Consider the following 27,150-nt stretch of genomic DNA (forward strand, 5'->3'; position numbering starts at 1 on the left):
AGGCACCACATGTATAAGGCAGCACCAAGAAGAAAGAGGTCTATCTATTCCTGCTCTTCCCTGAAAATCCCACTGTTCTTTCCCCTTTCCTTCAAGTTATTGGTTCCATAGGGTTCAGTTTCAATGTTCCTCTGTATATATAGGGTTGTGTGTCTGCCACAGCCGCAACATCTTGTGTCCACCTATCAGCCTGCATGGGTACATCTCGAATTTGCAGTAATTGTGTAGGTTCATGCTGTGCAGCTACAACCTATTTGCTGAATAATGACTGGATTTATTGTTCCCACATCTGTTTCACAAGATCACAGCTTTAGATGGTTGGGCCTGGCAGCAGGGATTAGACTTTCCCCACAAGGGGGAGAGATTTAACTGGGATCTCTGGTTGGGTCTCCCATTCCTATGGAGTTTAGAAGCCAGGGTAACACCTCTTCCTTGGGGTGGACGAAGTTAAGCCCAGGACATTTTAAGATGCTCTCAATCAGAGTATTTAAAGGTGGTTGGATTGGCCAAATAACAGCTTAGGGTAGCTGTTTTTCCCCCCATTTTTCAGCTGCAAGGACAGGTTTCCTTTGGGAGTTACTTTATTTAAAGTCAAGAGTTTCAGAAACTTGCAGCCAATTGGCCAGAAGATTTTAATCTGTCCTTGTCTTTAGTGGCCATTCACAAATTGTTCTGAAAGCTTGATTCAAACATCCAGAAAGTGAAGCAATGCGCACTACTGAGAATGTTTGTGTTTCTTACCAAAGAGGAGACAGTTTCAGGATTGGTATATTTCTTCCTCAAAAACCTAAGCCACAGAGGATTACTTTTACCTTAACTGAAGCATGTTATGAACCTCTAATTAACCGATATTTTCAAAGTTTATTAAAACTGGAAGGCATAAAAATATTAAACATTGTTCTTTTAAAGACAAATGGGGGATTGCTCACCCGGGAAGGAGCTAATTTGCACCTCATCATTCTCTCTCAGGTTAGCCAAAGTTTCATATCTGATTTATTACAACAGAGAGACAGAGATTTCTCTTGCCTGAAAGCCTTGTCCATTTGATGCTCTTCTCCATTATTAGAAGCTATATAAATTTCACAAGACCCAGCAGCAACCTTAACTCGGAGGAAGAGGCTGCTCTGATAAAGGCTCTTGTGTAGAAGAGAAATGTATGGTCAGGGAGCATCACTGAAAAGTAAGAGAGGCATCTGCTTCATTAAGTTATCCTTTTGTAAGTCTGAGAAGTAGAATCTCCTAAAGTTTAATTGGGGGAGGAGGAAGGAGAAGGAGAATGAAGATTCAGTTGGGGTCTGCCAAGTTTTTAGAGTAGTCTGATTAAATGATCACTAGTGAGAAAAACAGATCACATTTTGGGCCTATAATCAGTCACAACAGCACAAGTATCTCTGATGTACTGTGCCACAAACTACTTAAACTTGGTTCTGCAATTATATCTGAAAAATGTAAACACTAAAAAAAAAAAAATCACTTTTTAAGTCACGCAAGCAAAAATTCTCAATATAAGAATAATTTACAGAAACATTACCTGAAGCATATAATTCACTGTGCAAAGTTCTACTGACCATCTGTCTCTCAAGTGACTTCTTCTAGCACAAATACCTAACCCAAAGGAAGGGAAGAGGGATGAAGTGGTGGGGGAAGAGGTAGTAGATATCATCCTGACCCAATCTTTCTCAATTCTGGTAGTTTTGTCACCTTATTTTAACCTTTCATTACACATGGGAAAGGAGTATACCAAAGAAAGCATTGGCTAACGAAGATGGCAATTATGTGAAAGCGCTGTACAGATTTATAACACTTAAGGCTTGTCTACACAACGATATTCAGGAAAGTTAATCTGAACCATGTAAAGGTAATTTAAAATGAATTAGTTAAACCACATTAAATCCCTGTGTGGCTTTTGTTGTTCAGAATCAGCGGCCTTAATTCAGTTTGGCTTAATTCACTTGAATTCCTGTGAAACAATCTAAAGCAGAGGTTCTCAAACTGTGTTCCGTGAGCTCCATTCAGGTGTTCTGCAGATAGATCCCTCTAAGGTGCGTGCCTGGGTGGCCGCACACAAGAGAATGAAGGGCCACCCACCTAATTAGTGGAGCTGCAAAGGCGTTGCTCTACTAATTAGGAGCCTGGACCCTGGAGAAGATGCACATGTAAGGTGAAGTGGTGGCCTTACGGGGAATAGGAAGTAGTTGTGAGGGGACGGTGGGGTGAGAAGAGGGGATGGAGGGAATTGGGGACATGCAGGGCTCTGGAAGCCAGAGAAAGAGGTGACTTTCTCCAGCTCCAGGGCTGTGGCTCCCAGGAAGAGACAGCCCTCCTTCCCAGCAGGGGAGAGACCCCCCTTCTTCCCAGCCCCAGCTCAGGGGCTGCTGTGTGGGGGAGAGAGGGCACATCCATCGCATTAGAAAGGTAAGACTACTGATATTAAAATATGAGCTGTGTGCTTTTATTTGTAGAATTATTAAGGTTTTTTTTATAGACAGCTTTTATCCAAAGCACTTTACAATAGTTAGCTAACAATACAAACAACATTTAGAAAGCTCGTTAAGTGGTCCGCCGAGACCCTCAGCAATTTTCAAGTGGTACGAGGAAAAAAAAGTTTGAGAACCACTGATCTAAATGGTAAAGCATTTCAGAAGATTTTGGAGAAGTCATGAACACGGTAATCACAACATGCCCCATGTAGAACAGATAAAAATAAGTACAAACCAACAATAAGATACTTCAATGGATACTAATACATTAACAGACTCCAACAGCAGAAAAGGTGAAGTATAAAGGCAAAACAGGCACACATTCAGTGTTCCATGAAGGATGAGATGCTTACTAAGACTTTGCAAAGTTCTAAAAGTGGAGGGGACGCAGGAATAAACATTGCATAACATTTTCTATGTATTCAGAACTTAGTTGCATATTACTTTGTAAAGTATAAAGCTGGAACAAAATAATTGTGTGGACTTTCAAGAAGGGAAAAGGAATTAATCAGTATGAATGAACTAATGTATATTTTCTTTTTACCTTTCTAGGGCTTCCTGGAGGGTACAATCTGTGGTACATCTGAAAAACAAAAAAGTAAAAATTTAACGGAGAAGAATTAAAACTTGTAAGTAATGTGTGTTGTTAATACAAAAACATAATATTAATATATGAAGGCACAATAAACCATTGCAATATGTACTATAGACCAATCCAAAGCCCACTGAAGTCACCTGAGGCCCTAGAAATGCAAATCCCATACCTGTTGAGCTCAAAGAAAATAGGACATATTGCTAAGTATCAGCAGCCGCATCTCAATGGTACTGCAGTCTTATTAATTCCCTCAGTGGACTCATACAGACATTAAACAGACTGACTGACAGACTACAAGGGTCTAGAACACCACAGCGCTGATTAGAGATTGTTCAAAAATATATGCCATCATGAACAGGGCCAGTCAAGATTCTCAGCTAGTGTAAAATGTCATGTCTCCACTAACTTCAGTGGTGAAGATCTGCTCCCTGCTAGCTGAAGATGATCAACCAGCAAGGTCGGGCCATTCTCCATAACACACTCAGGCCTTGAACCATATTGACAGGGTTGAAAATCCATAGGCTATGGATGATATCAGAGCTGCTTTACCAAAACCTTCTCAACAAACTTTCCCAAGAAGGAAAGGCTGTTAGTTGAGTGGCAAGAAAGCCAATGTCTAAAGAGCACTTCTTGAGCAAGGGGGACAAAAGGAAAAAGAGAACACACAAATTTACACACATAATAGACACTGATCTGAATGTGAACTTGAGTGAGTATGTGAGAGACACGGAGAGGAAGAAAAACAATATGTAGCATAAATGGGGAAGATTTAAAATCATTCCAGATAGTCTAAACTTTTGCCTACCTGCCCACTTGCTCATATGACAGGCAAAGCATCTTGACTTCTAAGAAAGCATTCATGCCAACTCCAATTGCGAGACCTCTATATCAAAGTCCTGACCAGGGAGACAACTGACACAAAAGACTAAAATGGGGAACTATATTTCTAAAATGCTGCCACCTGATTCTCATCCCACACAAATATGTAATCTAAATAATGAAAAAAGCTTTAGTTTCAAACATCAGTTCGTTTAGCACTCTTGAAATAATCCAAAACTTTTACTTGAGTCATGACAAATGAAAGCCGTAACCATAACTTTTCTTCTAGGTACATACTCTCTTTCTTCCATCCCCTTTTCCCCCCATGCAGCCTTAACTTTTACCATGCTTTACTTCCACAGTCATTTCAAGATAATTACATTGGGTTCACTTCATCCCTTCCCCCTGCGTATTCCATTTACAATGGCAGTAGAAGCATGGCATGGAAAGTTACAAAACTAATTACTTTGGCTGGAAAGACAAGATGGTCACTGAACTATATATTCACAATATCAAAATAGAACATATTTTTGTCCTTATTAAATAACATCATACCTCAGGGAGGCCTTGATTCTGCCATCTTTACTCACCCTGAATTATAACCTTACTGTACAACTAGTCCCTTTGAAGGCTCAATGAGAGTAAGGATGGGAAAATTTGGTCCAAAATGCTTAAAATATGGTGGGCAACTTTAAACCCAAATATATTTGTTAACACGTACATTAGATGCCTAATACACTGGGAATTCAGACTGCATATCGCACTAACAGAAGCTACACATTTAACTCCCTACACATCATATGTAAAGTTAACTCCGAAGTATTTTATTTTCAAAATCTAAGCATGCCTGCCAATGACCACAATAAAAACTATGCATAGTAAAATATTTTGACCTATACACAGCATCATAAATCTCTACTTATTCCTTATTCCCACATCTAGTTTTATTATTATTAAAGTTTTCAGAGTAACAGCCGTGTTAGTCTGTATTCGCAAAAAGAAAAGGAGTACTTGTGGCACCTTAAAGACTAACCAATTTATTTGAGCATAAGCTTTCGTGAGCTACAGCTCACTTCATCGGATGCATACTGTGGAAACTGCAGAAGACATTATATACACAGAGACCATGAAACAATACCTCCTCCCACCCCACTCTCCTGCTGGTAATAGCTTATCTAAAGTGATCACTCTCCTTACAATGTGTATGAAAATCAAGATGGGCCATTTCCAGCACAAATCCAGGTTTTCTCACCCCCCACCCCCACCCCCACACAAACTCACTCTCCTGCTGGTAATAGCTCATCCAAACTGACCACTCTCCTTACAACGTGTATGATAATCAAGGTGGGCCATTTCCAGCATAAATCCAAGTTTAACCAGAACGTCTGAGGGGGGAGGGGTAGGAAAAAACAAGGGGAAATAGGCTACCTTGCATAATGACTTAGCCACTCCCAGTCTCTATTTAAGCCTAAATTAATAGTATCCAATTTGCAAATGAATTCCAATTCAGCAGTTTCTCGCTGGAGTCTGGATTTGAAGTTTTTTTGTTGTAAGATAGCGACCTTCATGTCTGTAATAGCGTGACCAGAGAGATGGAAGATTCATACACATTGTAAGGAGAGTGGTCACTTTGGATAAGCTATTACCAGCAGGAGAGTGAGTTTTTGTGTGTGGTTTTTGGAAAAAGGGGGGCGGAGGGTGAGAAAACCTGGATTTGCGCTGGAAATGGCCCAATTTGATTATCATACACATTGTAAGGAGAGTGATCACTTTAGATAAGCTATTACCAGCAGGAGAGTGGGGTGGGAGAAGGTATTGTTTCATGGTCTCTGTGTATATAATGTCTTCTGCAGTTTCCACAGTATGCATCCAATGAAGTGAGCTGTAGCTAACAAAAGCTTATGCTCAAATAAATTGGTTAGTCTCTAAGGTGCCACAAGTACTCCTTTTCTTATTATTATTAAAGTGTTTTTTTGTTTCTGTGGGAAAAGCCAAAAGCAAACTAAATTGTTCAATCACTCATTAAGTCCCCATATCTATAAAGTCAAATGACATTCCAGTCTAATAGTAATTTTGCTATAATTCTAAAGAAATAATAGGTTCTGCCAGTTCCAGTCTGCGTATCCAGTTATTCATAAGTTATATAAATAATTACATGAGTCACTGAATAAACCATCCTTAATGTACCTGAAAAACTCTATTAAATCGCTAGTGAAAAATTTGTCTTCCTGTGTTACAACTCCCATTAGTACAAAAACCTACAGATTTTAAAGTTAGTCCTAGCTCTCCCTAACTTTATAAAATCTGAACATAAGAAAAAAAAAACTGAAAGAAGGCCAATGAAAAATATTATCTGGGATAACCAGTTCTAGGATCCCAATGGAATTGAACGGTGCTAGTATTCAACTAAATATTAGTATTGACTAAATCTGAACTATCAAATCAGTATCTGAGGAGATTAGCCATATGTAAAACTTTCACTATTCCACACGGATGTATGAATTAGGATACCAGTGGAAATGGTGTTTACAACAGTGTTTGCTCCACTCTCGCACACTGAATTATTCAGTTTTGCAATGAACAGGAAAATGGGTAAAGCTCTTTTGGTACAACTCAGGCCCCATTGAAATCACTGGCAGTTTGCCATTGACTTCAGTGGAGTCAGGCTTTCACCCCCCAATTTTAGTTCTAGTTCTCTGTAGCTCATGCTCATCAAAACAAACTTCTACATTCCCCAAGATTTCTGCACTGAAGCAGCGGCTCACTTTCCTGCAACTGCTCTCTAGCACTGTAATTGAGAGATGTGGGTTTGTTTCATCCTGACTATTCTACAGCATTCCTATGCTCTCACTGGCTGACATCCTTAGTCTGATCCAATAAGCAGGCACAGTTTGACAGTACACAGCTGCTTAGTATTGCAGCTTTCACAGACACAGCAGCTTACTATAGGAAGTTAAGTATTACATTGTGATTCAGTGCCCACAACATTTGGGGTGCTACTCCAGTATAAAGTAAGATAACAATAGTTGTGTGTCTGTCTTTGGTTTTTAAACTGGTATCTACAAAAGGGGTGCCTGTTAGGCCAGAGTGATGGACATCAGTTGAGAATGTGTTATGTTTTGGAAAAATGGGATAAATTCTCTTGTGGGGTAGATCATCACAGCTCTACTGAAATTAAAGGAGTTCCATCAATTTACAGCAGTAGAAAATTTGGGTTCATGTTAGGAATGAGAATGAGAGTTCTATCATTTGCATGCTCGAGGATACTGAAGTCTAGAAATACCTGATGTCTTCTCCTTAAATGAAGATTTGGAACACTACCTGTAAACTGTTGCTTCTAAAGTCTCAAACATATCAGTTTACACTTGAGCATCAGCATGAGTGTCAAGCAAAAACACCAATAAAACTCTGCCAAAAGTTTTGGTGCTGAGGACTCTTAGGCTCACCCAGTCGCCTGTGAATTTCTCAGACAAAGCTGCTATAGCACTCAGAACTACATGAGGCAGCTAATAGGACAGTTGCAGTAAAAGATGGACTAGGCGCTATCCTTAATTGCTAAGAGGAACAAAGGAAGCCAACTTTGAAAAAATGTTACATGATGAGCAGCATGAAAACTGAAAGTTAATATAAAAATAGAAGTAATATCAGCAGCAATAGGGAAGGATGGCCCAGTTAGCATTCTGAAGAAGCAGAAATATTATGTATTGTATCGGGGGCAGCCGTGTTAGTCTGTATCCACAAAAACAACAAGGAGTCTGGTGGCACCTTAAAGACTAACACATTTATTTCGGCATAAGCTTTTGTGGGTAAAAAACCCACTTCTTCAGATTCAGGGAGACATGCATTGGTGAATTTCTGCACTCTCTTGTACACTTATCTGGAAAATCTAGATTCCATAACACTCCTTTAGTCCCCTGATGGGAGAGAGGTGATGTCCGGGAAAAGAATCTCAGAGACAACTGCTCTCAGTGCACTGTGGCTAAAAAAACCCCACATTTGTCAAGATGTTTCATTCTAATAATGCCTGGTGAAGCATTACTAAAAGGATCACATCGTGGCTTCACATACATAGTTTTCCATTGAAGTATCACCTCTCTCCATACACAGAGTTATTCAGGGGAGAGAATTTAACCAAATAGGACTCCCACACAGAGTTACCAAATCTCCAGGATTGCCCTTGAGTCTCTAAGAATTAAATATAAATCTCCAGGAGATTGCTGAGAGCAACCCAGGAGATAAATCATAGGGTTTTCTGAAAATGCATATTGAACGTTGAATCCGATTTATACTGTAGTCCAGCCAGTATTTAAAATGCCATAATAATGTGCATTTGCCTGCCCAACATTTGCCCCGTGCATGCATTTCTTTACCTTGTGTGGCTGCGACTTTGTCATGACCAAAAGTCTGTGTACCATAATTGATATACACATGCACACGGCCATGTTCGCATTGTCTCTTTAGACTATGTTACACAGCAACTGTCTTGCACTGTCAAAAAAAGAGAACAGAAATGGATGATGGTGAGGGGTCTTCAAAATATAGCAGCTCCAAAAGTACCGTAAAAAAGAAAAAACTATTGTTGTTAAAATGACAACTTGTGTAAAGACCCTGACTACAAAAACTGGCTTCGCAAAGTCGATGAATTTACAGCAGAATGCATTATGTATCATCAAGCATTTTCCTTTAAAAGTTAACATCCACGCAGAATGTATGAAATATAAGGAATTTGTGAAAAATCAGAAAAAAAAACACTTCAGATTACAGTTTTGTTTTGGGTTTATGGGGTGGGTTTTTTGGTAAAAAGACACACCTCAAGAAATTCTAGTGATGGCAGCAGACGTTGGAGGAATGTACCATGGTGTGGGTCATCATTTAAGTTATGCTAGTCAAGACTGTGGTAACAAAATGCTTCCAAGGTTTCTACCGAATTCAGAAATTGCAAGAAAAATGTCTTGAGGACAGACAAAAGCAAGTAGTATTACTGAGAATGTTTTGGCACCAAAATCGCAAGAACTTTTGCTTAATGATCTTGAATTAGCAGGGGGGCTTTCAGTTGGATTAGACACCTCTAATAAGAGAAATAGGAAGTTTTTCCCAGTAACTGTTGGTCATTTTTCCAAGACAGAAGGGATTCAACATGGCTTGCTTGATTTTTACCATGATAATAACAAGACAAATGAGGCCATTCCTGCATGCATTTCAAATATCATAGAAGAAAACTGCCTCCTATAATCTGTGTCATCTCATGTAGCTGATAATGCCTCTGTTTATTTTAGAAAACATGGGTCACTTTATCAGAAGCTTAAACAACTGTATGACAGAATTATTGAGGTTGGACACAAATGCCACATAATTCAAAACTGTATTAAAATGGCATGAAAGCTTTGAGTTTTGATGTTGAAAGTCTTGTCTTGAAAGTATATAGCGAGTTCTCTTCCTCTGCTAAAAAAAATACACCCTCAGTTCATTCTTCGAATTCGTAGCAATTGAGCATAAGGAACTTCTGTGTCACATACCAACTAGGAGGATGTCCCCTCTGCCTGCGATTGAATGAATCCTACAATGCTGGCCTTCATTAGAGGCATATTTCATATCAGAGGGGGAAGAAGAATGTGTCAAGATTATATGGGAAGCATTCACTGTGGATGAGCAGGAATCTCTCCCTCTTTGTTACATTTACTTTCTGCATAACCTGATGGGAGTATTTCATGAAGCACTCAAAGCTAGAATACAATAATGCCAGCTGTACAGAATTAGATTGTGTCATGGAAGGTCTTCATTCTAAACAAAAGAGAAGGAAAGAGGACAAGTTCCATGGCAGATCAGCTGAGGCTATTTTGTGCAATGTCTCTCCATCTAATAAGAGGAAATTTAAGGAGGAAGCAGATAAGGAATTGTCAAGATGCACTGCATACCTTGGTTTCAAGGCATCTGTTTTCAAACAAATGTCAGTCCTCTCTCTCTGGGACAATAAAGTAAAATGGTCTGATCTTGAGACGTTGGCTGAAGTTCTTCTCACTGAGATTGATTTTGACAAGCTGTTTGATGTTTTACAGCAAATAAGAGGAGAAATCATTTCAAAGAAGCAAAAAATAGATCAAAGATGGGTAGAAGTTTTCAAACAAATACCAGAAAGTGGAAACAGCCAAATGTTTAAACTCGTGTCTTTCACACTTTCAATTGCAGTCTCAGATGCCTACTGTGAAAGGGTTTTCAGTTTAATGATTCAGCTTTGGAGCAAAGAAACTGACTGAGCGAAAGTGTTGTGAAAGCAGAGTTATAGGTGCAAGCGAACTACAGTGTGTCGTGCACTGACTTTTATGAATACATCAAAAAGTCCCCAGAACTGCTGAAAGCAGCAAGAGGCCAACTGAAGAACAGATTTAAGAAGGAAAAACTGTGAGCAAAGATTACTCCACCACAGGACTATACTGTACTTCTATAAGGTAAATGCAATAACATTTGATTTTAAGTCTAATCAATGAGTTTTTTCTGTATCTGTCATCCTCTAATGGTATGCTATATTCTGTATTTTTAAACAATGGAATTAACTAACGAAACATGCACACAAACATTTAAACATGCATTAACAAGCAAAATAACCTAAACCCAATTTTGCTATTTAAAAATATGATTCACATTACAAGTGGAGATTTTGCAAAATTATTTATGTAGGCAATATGCATCAATTATTATCCATACGACACTTATTTCCACTGAAGGCAAAATGATGGCTCTCTAGTGAATGAGTACAGTAGGTCAGTCATTAATGCCATTATGTCATGTGATGAAACCTCCCAGAATAGATCCAGAGAGAGCTGGCAACACTATTCCCACATATGGCTTAAGTTATGTAAGCTAAAGTTACTTTAGTGCAGGGATCTCAAACTCAAATCACTATGAGGGCCACATGAGGACTAGTACATTGGCCCGAGGGCCGCATCACTGACACCTTTTCATATAAAGATACAAAAGCCCCCACACCTACCCCCGTCCCTGCCCCCACTCCACCTATTCCATGAGGCCCGTCCCTGCCCTGCCTTTTCCCACCCCTTTCCTGCCCCCATTCCAACCCCTTCCCCAAAGTTCCCACCCCAACTCTAACTCCTCCCTGCCCCTATTCCAACCCCTTCCCCAAATCCCTGCCCCTACCACACCTCTTCTTTGCCTCCTCCCCTGAGCGTGCAGCTCCCCGCTCCTCCCCCCTGCCTCCCTCCTGGAAAGCGCTAAGTGCTGCCAAACAGCTGTTTGGCAGCAGGAAGCACCTGGAGGTAGGCCGAGGAGCGGGGACATGGCGTGCTGGGGGGGAGGAAGAGGGGGTGGCGGGTGAGGGGAGCTTGGCCAGCTGCAGCAAATAACTGAGCCCATGGGCCGTGTGTTTGAGACCCCTGCTTTAGTGACATTAGAGAGACAAGGTAGGTGAATTAATATCTTTTATTGAGCCAACTTCTGTTGAAGAGAAGTTTTTGCACTCTCAGAGAGCTCTTCATTGGCACTCTTTTTGGGCTCCTCCAACACAAAAAGTACTCCCTTGACTTTTTTGCAAGATAATCTTTCTTTTGAACTGCTTGGAGCCCTGAGGGAAAAACGGGCAAATAGACCCAACAAAGGTGGACTGTAGCACCACTTCACAAACTGACTACTTCTTTCAGAGTAGCAGCCGTGTTAGTCTGTATCCGCAAAAAGAAAAGGAGTACTTGTGGCACCTTAGAGACTAAAAAATTTATTTGAGCATAAACTTTCGTGAGCTACAGCTCACTTCATCGGATGTATGCAGTGGAAAATATAGTGGGGAGATTTATATACACAAAGAACATGACACAATGGGTGTTACCATACAGACTGTAACAAGAGTGATCAGGTAAGGTGAGCTATTACCAGCAGGAGAGCGCGCGGTAAAAAACCTTTTGTAGTGATAATCAAACTTGTTTCAGATGTACTTATATGAGAAAAACCATAAAATAGTCAGTTGAGGTGGTTATCTGTAAGCTGGAAAATTGTGGAATCTATTAGAAAAAGACCAGCATTATGTACCACTTTAGTGAATCCACCTTGACTTCATCTAGCCTCATGTCATAGAAGATGCTTTCACGTTGGCACAGGTCTCTGTATTTTGATATGAGAGAAGCAAAGATCAAAGTTAATTCACGACAGTGGAAGAGGAGGTTTGGCAACAAATTGAAAAAGCAACAGAGTGCAAAAGATCTGGATAATGCTCTAGTGTAAATAACTCCCAAATACATCCATAAATGTGTCAAAAAGAGAATTCTATTTTAAAAATTATACATTTGGCAATCGTGCCATCATCTTCTCCTTTGTAGCAACCTGTATAGACTTCTTTAGGATTCTGTTGATTTGTCAGCTATCACAAAAACTAATTATATATGCATTTATTGTTCATCTCTACTATACTGTCACTATATTTAAATTCTATACTAGTATTTCAACCATAAATTTCCTCTTTTCAGTTAACCCTTCATCACCCAAATCATTTTAAAACCATACAAGTTAATACCGGAACTGGGTGAGTAACGTTCTTCCCGCCCTTCCTCACCCCAAATAAAACAACATAAGTTTGGTGGACATTTCTTAGATTTTTAAAATAATTTTGCAGAGAATGTTACCATATAGGTGCTAGAATTAGGCATGCTGGGGAGTGCTGCTATACTCCCTGGCTTGAAATGGTTTCCATCATATACAAGGTTTACAGTTGGGTTCAATAGCTCTCAGCACCCCACCCCACGCAAATTGTTCCAGCACTCCCTTTGCATGCTGGTTTCCACGAACATTCTAGTAAACAAGCTTGCTGGCAGTACAAGTGTTAAGTGAATATGGTAGAATAGTAAGAAAAATAGTTCAGATTTTGTAATATTAAATATTCACATTGAGAACCTAAGAGTAATACTCCTCCAGTCAGGAAACAGAAACATACTTTGTTATCTGCAAGTCCAGTCAAAACAGTTCAAACTTTGAAAATCAAAGCACTTACAATCAACTGCTTGTGAACAAGTTACAGACCAAGAAGTATTGGAAGAAATAATTTCAGTTTCAAATAATTAATAATTCAAGAAAAGAGTGGTTTATTTAGAGCCAATTCACAAACAGAAAAACAAAATTCACTATTTAAATTATTCAGCCTGCTCTTGTTAGTAATATTCAGTTATATGACTGTGTCAAAATTCCACATGCAGGACTGTAAACAATAAATACCTTTGAAATCACGTAAGTTTGTATCATTGGATTCAGGGCTCTAGAGGACACATTGACAGAATATATGCATGCATTATTTTTCAAGCATTCTAGTACCATCTTTTCACTCAATATTTAAGGACACATTGAAGTGCTTCAATGAAGAACTCTGTGGCATTGAGCCTGAATGTATTCTTGTTGCATCTGACAAATTCAGGCTAGTGATGGGCAAATCACTAGAGGTTTTGGGTGCTTTCCTTCATCTTCTGAATCTGCAAAACTGAAACTAAGGGCTTGGCTACCCTTATATTTTATAGCGCTCTAACTTGCTGGCTCAGGGGTGTGAAAAATGTTACACAGGAACAGGTTCTCGTAGGATTTTTGTATTTCTGGACACATCAGAACAATTCTTTTTTAAAAAATAATGTATAAAACCTCAAAACATTCAATTCACAATTCTCAGTTTATGTGAGCCAGTTTGAAAGTCACTGAGATGCACAGAAGCTAATTTATATACAGAAAGTCTCTAATCAATCTTCAGTGTTCAGTTCTAAGCTTCTGCAGAGGAACTCCTGCAAGATTTATTCATGTTAGTTCACCTGTTCATTGTGAAAAATAGTCATGTTGAACTTTCTGCATTTAACCTTTCCATTGCTACATTTTTAAAACAGACTCCCCTCTCCTTTCTCTATACAAAAATTGTATATACCAGATGGCATGCTGTCTGGAGTGGCTCATGCTATCTGGGATGACAGAAAAATATTACTCCAGGCTGTAATAACTCTCCCTGGAAATCTCTGTGGAACTGAAACAAGTGTGTCTGTCTGTTTCAGCCCCAGACCTCCCAATGTCCACTTCTGTCTCCAGTCATCCCAAACTTGAACCCCTACCCCAACACAGACTTTTGGCCTTTGGAGCACCATCTTTGGGGTCTGGAGAGGCTGAAAAGGCCAGTGCTATGACATTTACATTAAGACAGGGGGACGTCTGAGCAGAGAGTCCCCTGTTCACATAGATTTGGGGAGGGGGGAGAACAGGATGATTCCACCTCATTATGGAACTGGCATCACAAAACAGACAAAAGTGTACTGTCAAATCTTATACCGACTGTAACCAGAGGAAATTTTGTCTTCAGTGGGACTAGGACTCAGCCAATAAATGTCAAATTACAATTAATTTTTCTTTAAGAATTATACTGATGTAAAATATTTAGAATAATAGAATCATAGGACTGGAAGGGACCTTGAGAGGTCATCTAGTCCAGTCCCTGCACTCAAGGCAGGACTAAGTATTATCTAGACCATCCCTGCCAGGTGTTTGTCTAACCTGCTCTTTAAAATCTCCAATGATGGAGATTCCACAACCTCCCTAGGCAATTTATTCCATTGCTTAACCACCCTGACAGTTAGGAAGTTTTTTCCTAAAGTCCAACCTAAACCTCCCTTGAGGCAATTTAAGCCCATTGCTTCTTGTCCTATCCTCAGAGGTTAAGAAGAACAATTTTTCTCCCTCCTCCTTGTAACAACTTTTTATGTACTTGAAAACTGTTATGTCCCCTCTCATCAGTCTTCTCTTCTCTTCTCCAGACTAAACAAACCCAGTTTTTTCAATCTTCCCTCATAGGTCATGTTTTCTAGATGTGTAATCATTTTTGTTGCTCTTCTCTGGACTTTCTCCAGTTTGTCCACATCTTTCCTGAAAGACTCCCGTTGAGGCCTAATCAGCATGGAGTAGAGCAGAATTACTTCTCGTGTCTTACTTACAAGACTCCTGCTAATACGTCCCAGAATGATGTTCACCTTTTTAAAAAACAAAAACAAAACAAAAAAACAAGTGTTACACTGTTGACTTGTATTTACTTTTTGGTCCACTATGATCCACAGATCCCTTTCCTCAGTACTCCTTCCTAGGCAGTCATTTCCCACTTTGTATGTATTGCATGTTATTTGGTTCCACCTTCATAAGCTACTGATATTCATCAGTCCATCAAATGGATATTTTGCATAGGTTTTACTAAACAGAAAAAGTGGAAAATGCTGGGAAAACTTAAGGAGATATAGACTCATAGATATTAAGGTCAGAAGGGACCATTATGATCATCTAGTCTGACCTCCTGCACAACGGAGGCCACAGACTCTCACCCACCGACTCCTGCAAGAAACCTCTCACCTATGTCTGAGCTACTGAAGTCCTCAAATCCTGGTTTAAAGATTTCAAGGTGCAGAAAATCCTCCAGCAAGTGACCCATGCCCCATGCTACAGAAGAAAGCGAAAAACTCCCAGGGCCTCTTCCAATCTACCCTGGAGGAAAATTCCTTCCCGACCCCAAATATGGCCATCAGCTGAACCCTGAGCATGTGGGCAAGACTCACCAGCCAGACACCCAGGAAAGAATTCTCTGTAGTAACTCAGATCCCACCCCATCTAACATCCCATCACAGGCCATTGGGCCTATTTACCATGAATAGTTCAAGATCAATTAATTGCCAAAATCATGTTATCCCATCATACCATCTCCTCCATAAACTTATCGAATTTAATCTTGAAACCAGATAGGTCTTTTGCCCCCATTGCTCCCCTTGGAAGGCTGTTCCAGAACTTCACTCCTCTGATGGTTAGAAACCTTCATCTAACTTCAAGTCTGAACTTCCTGATGGCCAGTTTACATCCATGTGTTCTTGTGTTCATATTGGTACTGAGCTTAAATAATTCCTCTCCCTCCCTGGTATTTATCCCTCTGATATATTTATAGAGAGCAATCATATCTCCCCTCAGCCTTCCTTTGGTTAGGCTAAACAAGCCAAGCTCCTTGAGTCTCCTTTCATAAGACAGGTTTTCCATTCCCCGGATCATCCTAGTAGCCTGATGTAAACAGCAGTTCCTTCTCGAAGCATTGACAGATATAATTTAGCTACCACAGTTCTAAAGGTCTGCAACATCAGAACACATTTTCAGACAATGAATAGGAGGGTCTTGTTGAGCTGCAGGATTTACTGATTCAATGCAGTGTGTTTACAGCGCTGCTTTTTTCCCCACCCTGTGAAAGCCACGGTGAGCAGTGAGTCATCAGGTGATTTCCTCTCTCTGACATGAATCCCAAAGACCAAAACCATCTCACAAACACGGTACATACAGAGAGGTTGTTATTGTTGAAGGTCATCCCAAAGACAGAGACAAGCACAAAAACATTTACGCTTCAAAATATGATGCTTATGTTATCAAGTGAAATATGTAGACACCCAAAACAATGCAATTTCACTTTAACCTTTGCAGGGGGTCAAGTTATGCTGATGCTGGGTAGCAGATTTTCTTGAAAGCCTGAAATTGCACTGAATTATTTTGACCTTAAATGGTCCAAGTCAAGATGTTAAAGATATTTACAATATGCATATCTACCTACTGTAGATGGAATAGTAACACATTATTGCTAATAGCATTCACGTTACTGTAATATTTCAGATTTACTCAAACAGATTTGCTAGCTTGATATACTGAAGATACATAATGGTGGAAAGTTACCATGGAAACACTGAACAACTACATATTTTTCCATGGCAACCAGACCTCCATAGAATACTAATGAGTGCCCATGGCAACGGGAAGTTAAAGAAAAGATGTCTGGAGATCAAATATTTCATGTATCATTTATAACAAAAGCTATAAATATATTTGTACATTTACTATAGAAAAATCTCAATGGCTTTTGAAACCATCAAAATATAATAAAAATAATCCAGGGCACTGCTGTGAAATGTAAAATGTTACATTACTTGCATAAATGCAGAGAGCTATGTTAACGCAATATTAAGGCTGTATTTGCATTTCACAAATGTCAGAAAATTTAGAGTCAGGGTTCCCAAACTCTACATGTCTTCCACATATGGAATGCATTACAAATGATTATTATCAAATCCTAATGAAACATGCAGGGATACAAAATTCTAGGTACAGAAAAAGGTGCAATTCTTTCCCACAATATTGCAATTGACAAATATCAAATTGACATTGTGTGACTATTCTGATGGGGCAGATAGCGTTGACCAGTGGTGAGAAGATGGGACTTGGGTGTCAAGGGACCCTACTTACATTAAAAGAATGTTTCATTAATTCATCATTGTAAAGGTTGGGTTTGTGTGTGTGTGTGTGGGGAGGGGAGTTAGAGCAAATTTTGGAATTACAGGTGAGAGTTTCTATACTAACTAGCATTTGCTCTAATGAAATTGTAGATCAAGACTTTTCCTTCTTCATAAACATGTTTTCATTTGTTGCATCACCATTGCAATTTTTACCCATCTAGTTTCTTTGATTCTCTAAAATGAATCTGCACGTAATACCTCCTGAACAGAAACTCAGTACTGAGGACTGCAAGATCCAAAAAGAAACTTCTTCTCAATGGTTCGAGAATTTGCATTTTTAACCAACTGAACTCAAAGTGTAAAAAAAAAAATCAATGAGTAAGAAGACAAAACATATCTACGCAACTCTCCCTCAACAATATTAGATAGACCATAAATATGTTCAGGGCTCAACAAGCATGCCATACATGTGGTTCTGAGGAGAAAAGAAGCTTAGAGAAGCTTTATGACTTTTTAAAAAAAAATATAAGAGGGCAGGCATTCACATAGTTTAGGAAATGCCAATATTTCAGGAAAATTTAAATTCAGACCTGGAATTTATTCTTCTACATTTATTGTAACTTTCATCTGACCATGATCTATGGATTACTATGCTTCTATTATTGCTTTTAGCTATGATATATTTGATGTCTGACCAGAGATTCTTCCTGTTTTTCAGAGCTCTATTGTGGTTCTGTCTTCTACAGCCACATTATTATGACACTGACATATTTCTATGGGTGGGGAGTAGGACTCCAGCACCAGCTGCAGTCCCAGAGGTATTTTGCCTGTAAAGAAAAGAAATGGGCGAATGATTCAAGAGGAGTTAGAATGGATCAAACTACAGGCCCATTCTGGAGAAGCTGCAGCCAGCTGGTGCAGAAAGAGGTTGTCGTCAATGCATTCACCTTTTTCCTTGCTGTGCAAGGGTGAGGAGAGATCTAGCATTGTTGGCCGAACTCTCATTACCTTAGTGCTTATTTTAGGTTTGTTTTGATTTATAAAAGGTGATGATCACAATTTACAAAAGTATATGAAATAACACCAAACAAAATAAGAAATGAACACCACCCCAGTCCAGCCAACCAACTCAAAACACATAACGCAAACAAGCAACCAGCCAAGGCAACAAACTCACAGTTCCTCACACTCTTCAGAGCCCAGATAACCAGCCCTCCACAAATACCAGTCAATACTTGAGTCTTGCAGAATGCCTTGAAGGTTATTTCACACAGAGTTTCAAAGTGAAGGACTTTGTTAAATGCTCCCTCCCTTTTAAAATGAGGAGGCAGAAGCTTGAGAGCCTCCCTTGTTTGTACCAGCAGTGATATCACACAAGAAGAAAAGAAGACCAGAGGCAGGAAGGCCTTAGGCTACTTAAGGCATTTGGGGAGTGCAAGCACCAAGATTTCAGCTCCCACCGTGCAGGTGCATATGGCAGTGGGAGAGAAGTTCGCTTTTTATTTATTATTTGTATAACGGTAAAGCCCAGAGATCCAGATCAGGATTGGGACCTCATTGCACTGGGAGTTGCACAAACATGAAATTAAACATGAATAGCCCCAGCCTGGGGTGGGGGCGAGAAATATATCTGTTTTTCCTCCTCTCCTTTGCACACTAGTGCAAGATCATCCAGAATCTGACCCATGACATTCATGTATTTGCACTACAGTGTCTCTGGATGTATATAAAAGTCAGTTACTATATCTCACATATAACAGAACAATGAAATCTATAACTGAAGGTAAAAAAATCTGCCTCGTGTTATGGGTATGTCACAACAGCTTTACAGTTGCACAGCTGCTTGGACACCAGTCTCCCATTACTCAGAGTCACCATGACAGCTGATGCTATGCAATACTAAAGCCCCAAACCTAAAGTGCTCCCACAACAAGTAGCTTCGGACATCAAAGACACAGCCCTTTAAGGCTGAGTGTGGTGGGGTTCTCCCATCACCTACTAGAGAAGGGAAAGAACCCCAAGTGGAGTCAAGCCCAATCACCTGTTGGGTGATTGATGGATTGTCTTCCAGACAGAGAGGGCAGAGCTAGGTAAGGACCATCAAACACCTGGGCCTTAGCAGAAGCCTGGGGGAGCTCAGTAGGGGGAGACTGAAGAGAAAGCAGGACTCTGCTGTAAGAAGAGAGTCACAGAGATGTCTAGAGCTGAGGTATCAGCTGTGTTCACCAGTCTAATCTCCCCAAATGTAGTTTTCCTGGCCCAAACGGAAGTTCGAGTACCAACATTTTTTAATTGTACATGATGGGGAGAGGGAGGAGTGTTCAGGTTTGAAACCCTGAATACAAACTTGCCAGAAAGGTGCTATTCTCCAGTTTGGACACTACAGGAATCTCATGAGAGCAGTTCATCTTGAAAGACTTCCAGGGTTTAGGGGTGAAATCTCACAAGAAGAGCTCACAATATTTCATTCATAGAACCTGAAGTGCAGCCTTTATTCAACCTCTGTGGCAAACCTAACCTTAAATCTAACCTGGTTCCAAGCGTTGATGCCTTGTCGTCTCTCTAACTAACATTCATATGATTAGATCAATGTAATGTACACATTCAGAATCTGTAATGTACAGCTTTTAATTAATTACAAACACAGGTTAAGTGGCATGGATAAGAGTGATCTGGTATAAACATTGGGCACACAGTGAAAACAAAACAAGAACCAGGACACAAACTATTTAATTTTAGAATCAATTAGCTTATTGACAAATAATTTATACATAAAACATATATTACATTTATAAATACAACTTTAATTATAAGAGCAAATGGAAGGATTAAAAATTTGTTTGCACATTACCACACACCTTCATTTTATAGGAAAAATTCTGCAGTCACATCCCATATAATCACAGTGCATGGGGCCTCCTCAGTCTCACTGAAATTGCACAGAGCATTATTCAGTGCAGAATTTTGCCATATTTATTTAAACTGGTTATATAGGATTGAGTTTAAATTATGTTTGCTTTAATTGTTTTAACTTCCATAGATGTACAATCATAAAAAGAAAGATGATGTAGTGTCCTATTCTCCTGTCGGTACATGTCCATTCATGCTAATAAGAATTGAATATCAGAAGAGAAATGACATACCTGTAGTAATTAATATGACTATCAAGCAGTTATGTTTCTGTCATACTTGAGGCAGAGACTGCACTTACATTCTAACACCTATTTTCAGTCACAAACTACTTTGCCTTTTCAGGCTGACATTTCTCATCCTGTCTCTCATCCATTCCATTCCTCTCTCCTGAATTCTGATGCCTGAATGCTTACCTCTCACGAGGGTCATTACTAGTAGATGTGCATTATCTTCCATGTAGGGAAATGAATTTAGCAGATCTGGGGCTGGAAATAGGATCTTCCTTCATTAACAAAGGCAGACAAATATTTTATTTCCTTTGCCAGAGATTGACTGAAAAGCTTTTTACTGTGAAAGGGAAATTTTAGCTCGTGAGCCATGGAAAGTAAATAAGCCCTCCAGTGACATAGCCAGAACTGATGCTTGGAGAACCTACAAAAACCTGCAACCAGAACAGATGCCTTTACTTATTCTAGGAGAAAAAACAGTTGACTACCAACCTGGACATGACTCCTTAGACTGGGAAGACTAATCAGGCAGGATAGACAGCTTTTTGACATCCCTTACCAAATACAAAGAACTCCTAAAGATGGATTTTATCCTGTAATACTCCATATGCAGCAAATCTCACCTTCCTCTTATTTCTTTAATCTAAAATTAAGAATTTTTTTGTTGATAATGCTGTTCTCCAAAGCAAGGAGCATTAAATAATTAACTCAAAATACTTTAATCAAGAATTACAGCTATTCTGGCAGAAGCTGTAAGCATAAGGGTGGATCTCTGGATCGGTCTTAAGTTTCCCATTTTTCCAGGACAATAAACTCTAATAACCAATTTATTTTTCTGTTTTTGTGCATGTTAAAACACTGACATCATTCTGATCCCAAATAGAAGTTCTCTTATATTTGATATAAACAGTCTCCAATTTTCAATAGCCAAATGCAGAAACAGGAATCATACCCAACTTTTGACTGAAATCTGTAGTGGATTTTTCACACCCCTGAGCGACATAGTTATACCGATATAGGTTTGTTGTGTAGGCCTGGCCCAAGTCTACCGACTGCAGTGATCAATCCCTAGGGAGGAAGGATACGGGAATTTCAGACCCATGGCAAAATATTCACTAGCATCTGCCTAATTCAGTTTTCTTAAAAATCATTAACATTTAAGTGATTCAAATCCTCACAAACCCTCTACTTATTTTGATTCTTCTGTTGGGGATCTCAAAACTTTTACTTACTGTATGTATTGTACATGGTCAACAGAGGTACTTTATTTTTGATGAGCTCTTAGTGGGTCTTTCCTCTCCTCCACTACAAACACTGATGAAGTAGCGTACTTCAGGGACCAATCATAAATGTGACTGATATAGCATGAGGCCTGCAGAACTTATTAAATACTGGGGGGAAAAACATCAATAAAGTGCAAATAGCAACAAAGAACCAAAGAAATCCATCTCTAACAGTTATAGGTCAAAAAGAAAGAAAAAGGGCCAAATCCTGCTCTCCTTGCTCACACTGATAGAGCCAAGTGTGATCAACAGTATAAAGAAATCTCATTCATTATTGTAAAGTGTACTCACGTCAAATTGATACAATGTCACATGAGTGATGTGATTTCTAGCAATGCTGCTTCTACCTTGGGAGTACAGAGAACACGGGAACTATAGGCTACTGTATGGCATTATCTTCAGCTCTGCCAAACTCTTGCTGCTAACCCTCTGGTGTGGAAACACACACTAGCAAAGATGGCATTTTAGAAAAGAGCTACCTTCCTCAGCATTTCTCCCCTCCTTCCATACAGATTAGAATTAATATAGAAAACATCATGAGAGCACTGTGAACATTCCAAAGCTCTAATCCTTCCTGGCTGCACAATTTACTTCCCAGAATTACTAAACTTCAGTGTCTACAATTTTCCCCCAACAAATGCTGCTCCAGTGGATAACAAGCCCTTTTACATAGATGCATAGATTCCAAGGCCAAAAGGGACCTTTGTGTTCATCTAGTCTGAACTCCGGCATAACACAGGCCTTAGTACTTCCCCACAGTAATTCCGAGAGCATATTTTTTAGAAAAATATCCAATCTTTATTTAAAAACTCTCAGTGATGAGAATCCACCACAATCCTTAGTAAATTGTTCCAATGGTTAATTACTCTTTCAAAAATGTATGCCTTATTTCCAAGTCTGAACTTGTCTAGCTTCAACTTTCAGCCATTGGATCATAGTATACCTTTCTCTGCTAGATTGAAGAGCCCATTATCAAATATTTGTTCCCCATGTAGGTACTTAGAGACTGTAATCAAGTTATCCCTTAACCTTCTCTTCGTTCAGTTAAATAGATTGAGCTCTTGGAGTCTATTACTATAAGGCAGGTTTTCTAATCCTTTAATCATTCTTACCGGTCTTCTTTGAACCCTCCAATTTATCAACTTCCTTCTTGAATTGTAGGCACCAGAACCAGACACAGAATTCCAGCAGTGGTCACATCCACTGCAAATATAGGGGTAAAATCCCCCTCTACTTCTACTCGAGATTCCCCTGGTTATGCATCCCAGGATCGCATTAGCTGTTTTGACCAGTGTCACATTGGGAGAGCATGTTCAGTTGATTATCCACCATGACCCCAGTTTTTTTTCCCCCCAAAGTCACTGCTTCCCAAGATGTAGTCTCCCATCCTGTAAGCATGGCCTTCATTCTTTGTTCCTAGATGTAAACATTTACATTTAGCCATATGAAAATGCATATTGCTTACTTGAGCCCAATTTGCTAGACGATCCAGATCGCTCTGAATCACTGACAAGATCTCCATTATTTACCATTCCCCTAATTTTTGTATCATCTGCCAACTTTATCAGTGATGATTTTAAGTTTTCTTCCAGGTCATTGATAAAAACGGTAAATAGTACAGGGCCAAAAACTGATCACAGTAGGAAACACATCCGCTCAAAGACCATTCCCTGTTTAGAATTATATTTTGAAACCAATAGGTTAGACAGATTAAGTTAGACAGATTTTAATCCATTTAATGTGTGCCATGTTAATTCTATATGGTTCTAGGTTTTTTAATCAAAATGTCATGTGGTACGAACTCAAAAACCTTACAGAAGTCTAAGTATATTCTGTCACTCTATCAATCAAACTTGTAATCTCATAAAAACAAATATATCAAGCTAGTTTGACAGGAGCTATTTTCCATAAACCCATGTTGATTGCATTAATTACATTACCTTCCTTTAATTCTTTATTAATTGAGTCCCGTATCAGTCGCTCCATTATCTTGCCCATGATCCATGTCAAGCTAAGAGGAATATAGTTGTCAGGGTTATCCCATTTGCTCTTTTTAAAAATTGGTGCAACATTAGCTTTATTCCAGTCTTCTGGAACTTCCCCAGTGTTCCAAGATTTATTGAAAAATCAACATTAATGATCCATCAAGCTCCTCAGTCAGCTCTTTTAAAAATCTTGGATGCAAGTTATCTGGATCTACTGATCTAAGAGTGTCTAACTTTAGTAGTTTCTGTTTAACATCCTTCAGAGATACTAGTGGAATGGAAAGAGTCTTATTACCATATGTAGAGACTATATCATCTTCCCCCCCCCCCCAAATACAGAACAGAAATATTTATTGCACACTTCAGCCCTTTTGGCACTATTACTGATAATTTTACCATTTCCTTCTAGTAATGGATCAGTACCATTGTGAGGATTCTTTTTGTTTCTAATATATTTAAAAAACTTATTATCATCATCTTGAACTTTGCTGGTCACAGATTTCTCCTTGTGTCCTTTGCTTCCCTTATCAGTCTTCTAAAATTCTAAAATTCTGATTTATAGTCATTACTATCTACTGCCCCTTTCTTCCATTAGTTATGTTTTTGGTTTTTTTATAGCTGCCTTCACTTCCCCTCTATAACAGGTCTTTTTTTTAAAACCAGTATGGCCTTCTTTCTCAATTGTAGAACTGTGGTGTTTGGGGCATCTTGAAAGACATTCTTAAATGATTCCCCATTATTCATATTTTCTGATTACATTATTTGGCTGATGATTGGCTAATTTGGCATATAATTGTTTTCAGCTCTGTGAAATATGTAATATTACTGGTATGAACTTGATTCTGCTTGCACATTTATAAATGTGATCAAGTCATGATCACTGTATCTAAGTTAACATTAATTTTTGGTTAGGAGATCAGTTCCTCTTCATCTGTTAAGATGAGGTCTAACAGAAAATTCCCCCATGTTGGCTGCAACACTTTTTGAGTTAGGAAGTTATAGACAATGTTTAGAATACAGTTTTAAAGAATGCACTTTTCAAACCATGTTTAAAAATGTAGTTATAGTAAATATATTTTAAAAATGTTTAATTGTGCTGTTCACTGTAGTGCGAGGTATCATGCAACAGACAGGCCATAATTAGAGAACTTACCTAATTCAGTAACATGTGTGTGTATAAGCTACTCCTTGGGGAAGTCTGTGCCAAAAAATTCTGCAAAATTCTTCATATTTTATTTGTCAAAATAACATAATATAATCATACACCACTTTCAATTTTTTTGGTACTTTATTTCAAAATACCTGTCAGCAAGCATGTCTGTGACAATAAAGTCAACAAAAAAGATTCCCCCAGGATTAAGAGAGTTAAAGAAACCCCTACAAAACCCCGGTTCCTATTTCTGTGTTATGCTTTTGTCAGTTGCCTCAGTCTGGGTGTGTCACATGTGCCAGTCGGCACATCTTGGGGGAAAACTCTGCCCCTCCAGTCTTCCAGTCGATTCCCATTTTTTCACCCTGCCCCCATAGGGTTACCAAGTTCCCAAACAGAAGAAACTGCTGGAGAGAGGGGGAGGGGCTGCTGAAGTGGTGTATGTGTACTGGACGGCGGGCATTTGGGAGTGCTGGAGGGGGCTGCATAAGGTGCTCCCCAGGCCAGACACCCGCACACCTCTTCCCCCACAAAGTCTTCCACTCTGCACAACTTCATTACTGTCTCACCGTGTGCATGGTGCGGCCCCGCCCATCCACCCCCTTTCTGAGACCCAGTGCAGCCGGGTCTCCTGGGCCTGCTCTCATCCCTGGGCAGATGAGGATCAGGCTCAGCAGCCAGAGCGCACAGAGCTGAAGGCAGAGATGACCCATACCCAAGGACAGAGGGGTAGCACAATTTACAGGTTTGGCTGTCCCCAGAACAGCTCGAGTCATGCCTCTCTTACCTTCAGTTTCTCCCCCAGAAAGCAGCAGCCCCTCCCTGTAGCTCCCAGCTGTTGTTCCTGCCTCTCCCCAGAGGACGGAGCTCACAGCTTGCCAGCCCCAGCAGCTGCCACACAGGGAGGCTGCACCACATGACCAAGCATGGCAGACATACCCTGGCAGAAATCAAGGGGGACAAGTGACCCGCATGCATCACCTTGCAGGGCCTCCATTCCTACCTGGCCAGATGCTCCACTCACTGTGGGGCAGTGGCCCACACCCCACTTCCTTCATTCAGGGCATGTCAGAAACTGCACCCTGCCCATGCCTCCTGTGCATACACACTGCAAGCTGGGGAGCTGGGCTGTGGCGGGTCCAGCAGCCCCTAGTGGTGTCCAGCAACTCTGCAGGGCCAATTTTGTGGGAAAAAATTAAATTCTGCACAGAACATTAATTCTGCATTGTACAGTGGCATATGAAGAGTCCCATTGAAGTGCATAGTTTTAAGCATGGGAGTAGCCACATTGTCTTGGATCTACTCCCATGCCTAAAATTATGCACCTGCTTAAATACATTGAATAACTGGGGCCAAACATCAGCAAAATCTTTGTGAATCTAGAGACATATTGAATAGGAATTTCCAGATATGCAGTGCATTTCTGTTTTCCAATAGCATATCAAAACAAAAATGTGTGCCCTATAAATAGAGATTTGACAAGCATTTTTTTTTGGGGGGGGGGGAGTTATGCCTAGCATTTCCTACTTTTAACTCATTGGAGTGAAATTACTGAATACAAAGAGCTATCTTTAAAACTGTCTAATTTTTTTTAAATTTATACTTATGTTTTTAAGTACAAGAACAGTTTAAGCCACAGAACACAATTGTACTACATTGATTTTTTTATAAAAAGTAACCATTTGTAGGAAACAGCTAAGACTTGTTGCAAAGAAACCCTCCTAAACCTACAAGTGTCTAGCAACATGGAAAAATATGACCAGCCTACATTTTGACAGACAACTGCTACAGTGTATGAAGTACTTTACATAGTTCTCTGCAAGCATAAGACTAGAGTGCCATCTACTGGCAAATCTCATATTTCTCTGCCATCTCATCACTCGTGAAGATGTTCTGGCTACCCATGCCTAAAACATTTGATATTATTTTCCAATTATTCACAGTATGATGGAGCATACTACTTACTGGGTAGTATATCCTGTCTCACGCAGGGTTTTTTTGTTTGTTTGTTTGTTTTAAGTCTATGCATGTATTCACTGACTTCTAAATACAAAACTTCCCAATTTTGTTTCACTGGTAACTTAAGTTTTTAGAATATGGGCCTGATCCTGTATATCCCACTATGGCAAAATTCATATTGAACTCAATGAGAATTTGGCCTGCTAGGAATTGCAGGATTGGGCTCAGTTCTCCTTGGGCCAGATTCACTCTCTGTGGCGTAGGGATGGTATAAATTCCTTCCTGCATCATCTTGTCTCCCTTGCAGTGCAAAAACTAATCATCCCAAGGGAAGGCAGGAACTGACACCGCAGCCAAACTCTCTTGGATTTGTAACTGTAAATTCTGTCAGAGGTTCCCATGGAGCAAATACTGGCAGAGGCTGGTGAAGGTATGAACTGAGGAGAGAATATCCTATACCAGACCAGCTACCTC

The 27,150-nt window shown here is 39.6% G+C and overlaps 1 protein-coding gene across 4 annotated transcripts in view; it reads right to left on the reverse strand.

The window, feature by feature from the left end:
* ANK3 (ankyrin 3) overlaps nt 1–27,150 on the reverse strand; it is a 557,055-nt gene that overhangs the window by 487,869 nt on the left and 42,036 nt on the right. For 3 of the 4 annotated variants that reach the window (XM_073353395.2, XM_073353406.2, XM_073353403.2), the window contains exons 2-3: nt 14,847–14,882; nt 3,025–3,063 (exon numbers count right to left, since the gene is read on the reverse strand). In XM_073353395.2, coding sequence (XP_073209496.2) covers nt 3,025–3,063; nt 14,847–14,882 — 75 coding nt within the window. The remainder of the gene's footprint in view (nt 1–3,024; nt 3,064–14,846; nt 14,883–27,150) is intronic. The other variant, XM_073353398.2, reaches the window with a different exon arrangement.

This window comes from Lepidochelys kempii, chromosome 7, assembly GCF_965140285.1.
Source record: "Lepidochelys kempii isolate rLepKem1 chromosome 7, rLepKem1.hap1, whole genome shotgun sequence".
NCBI classification, from domain to species: Eukaryota; Metazoa; Chordata; order Testudines; family Cheloniidae; genus Lepidochelys; species Lepidochelys kempii.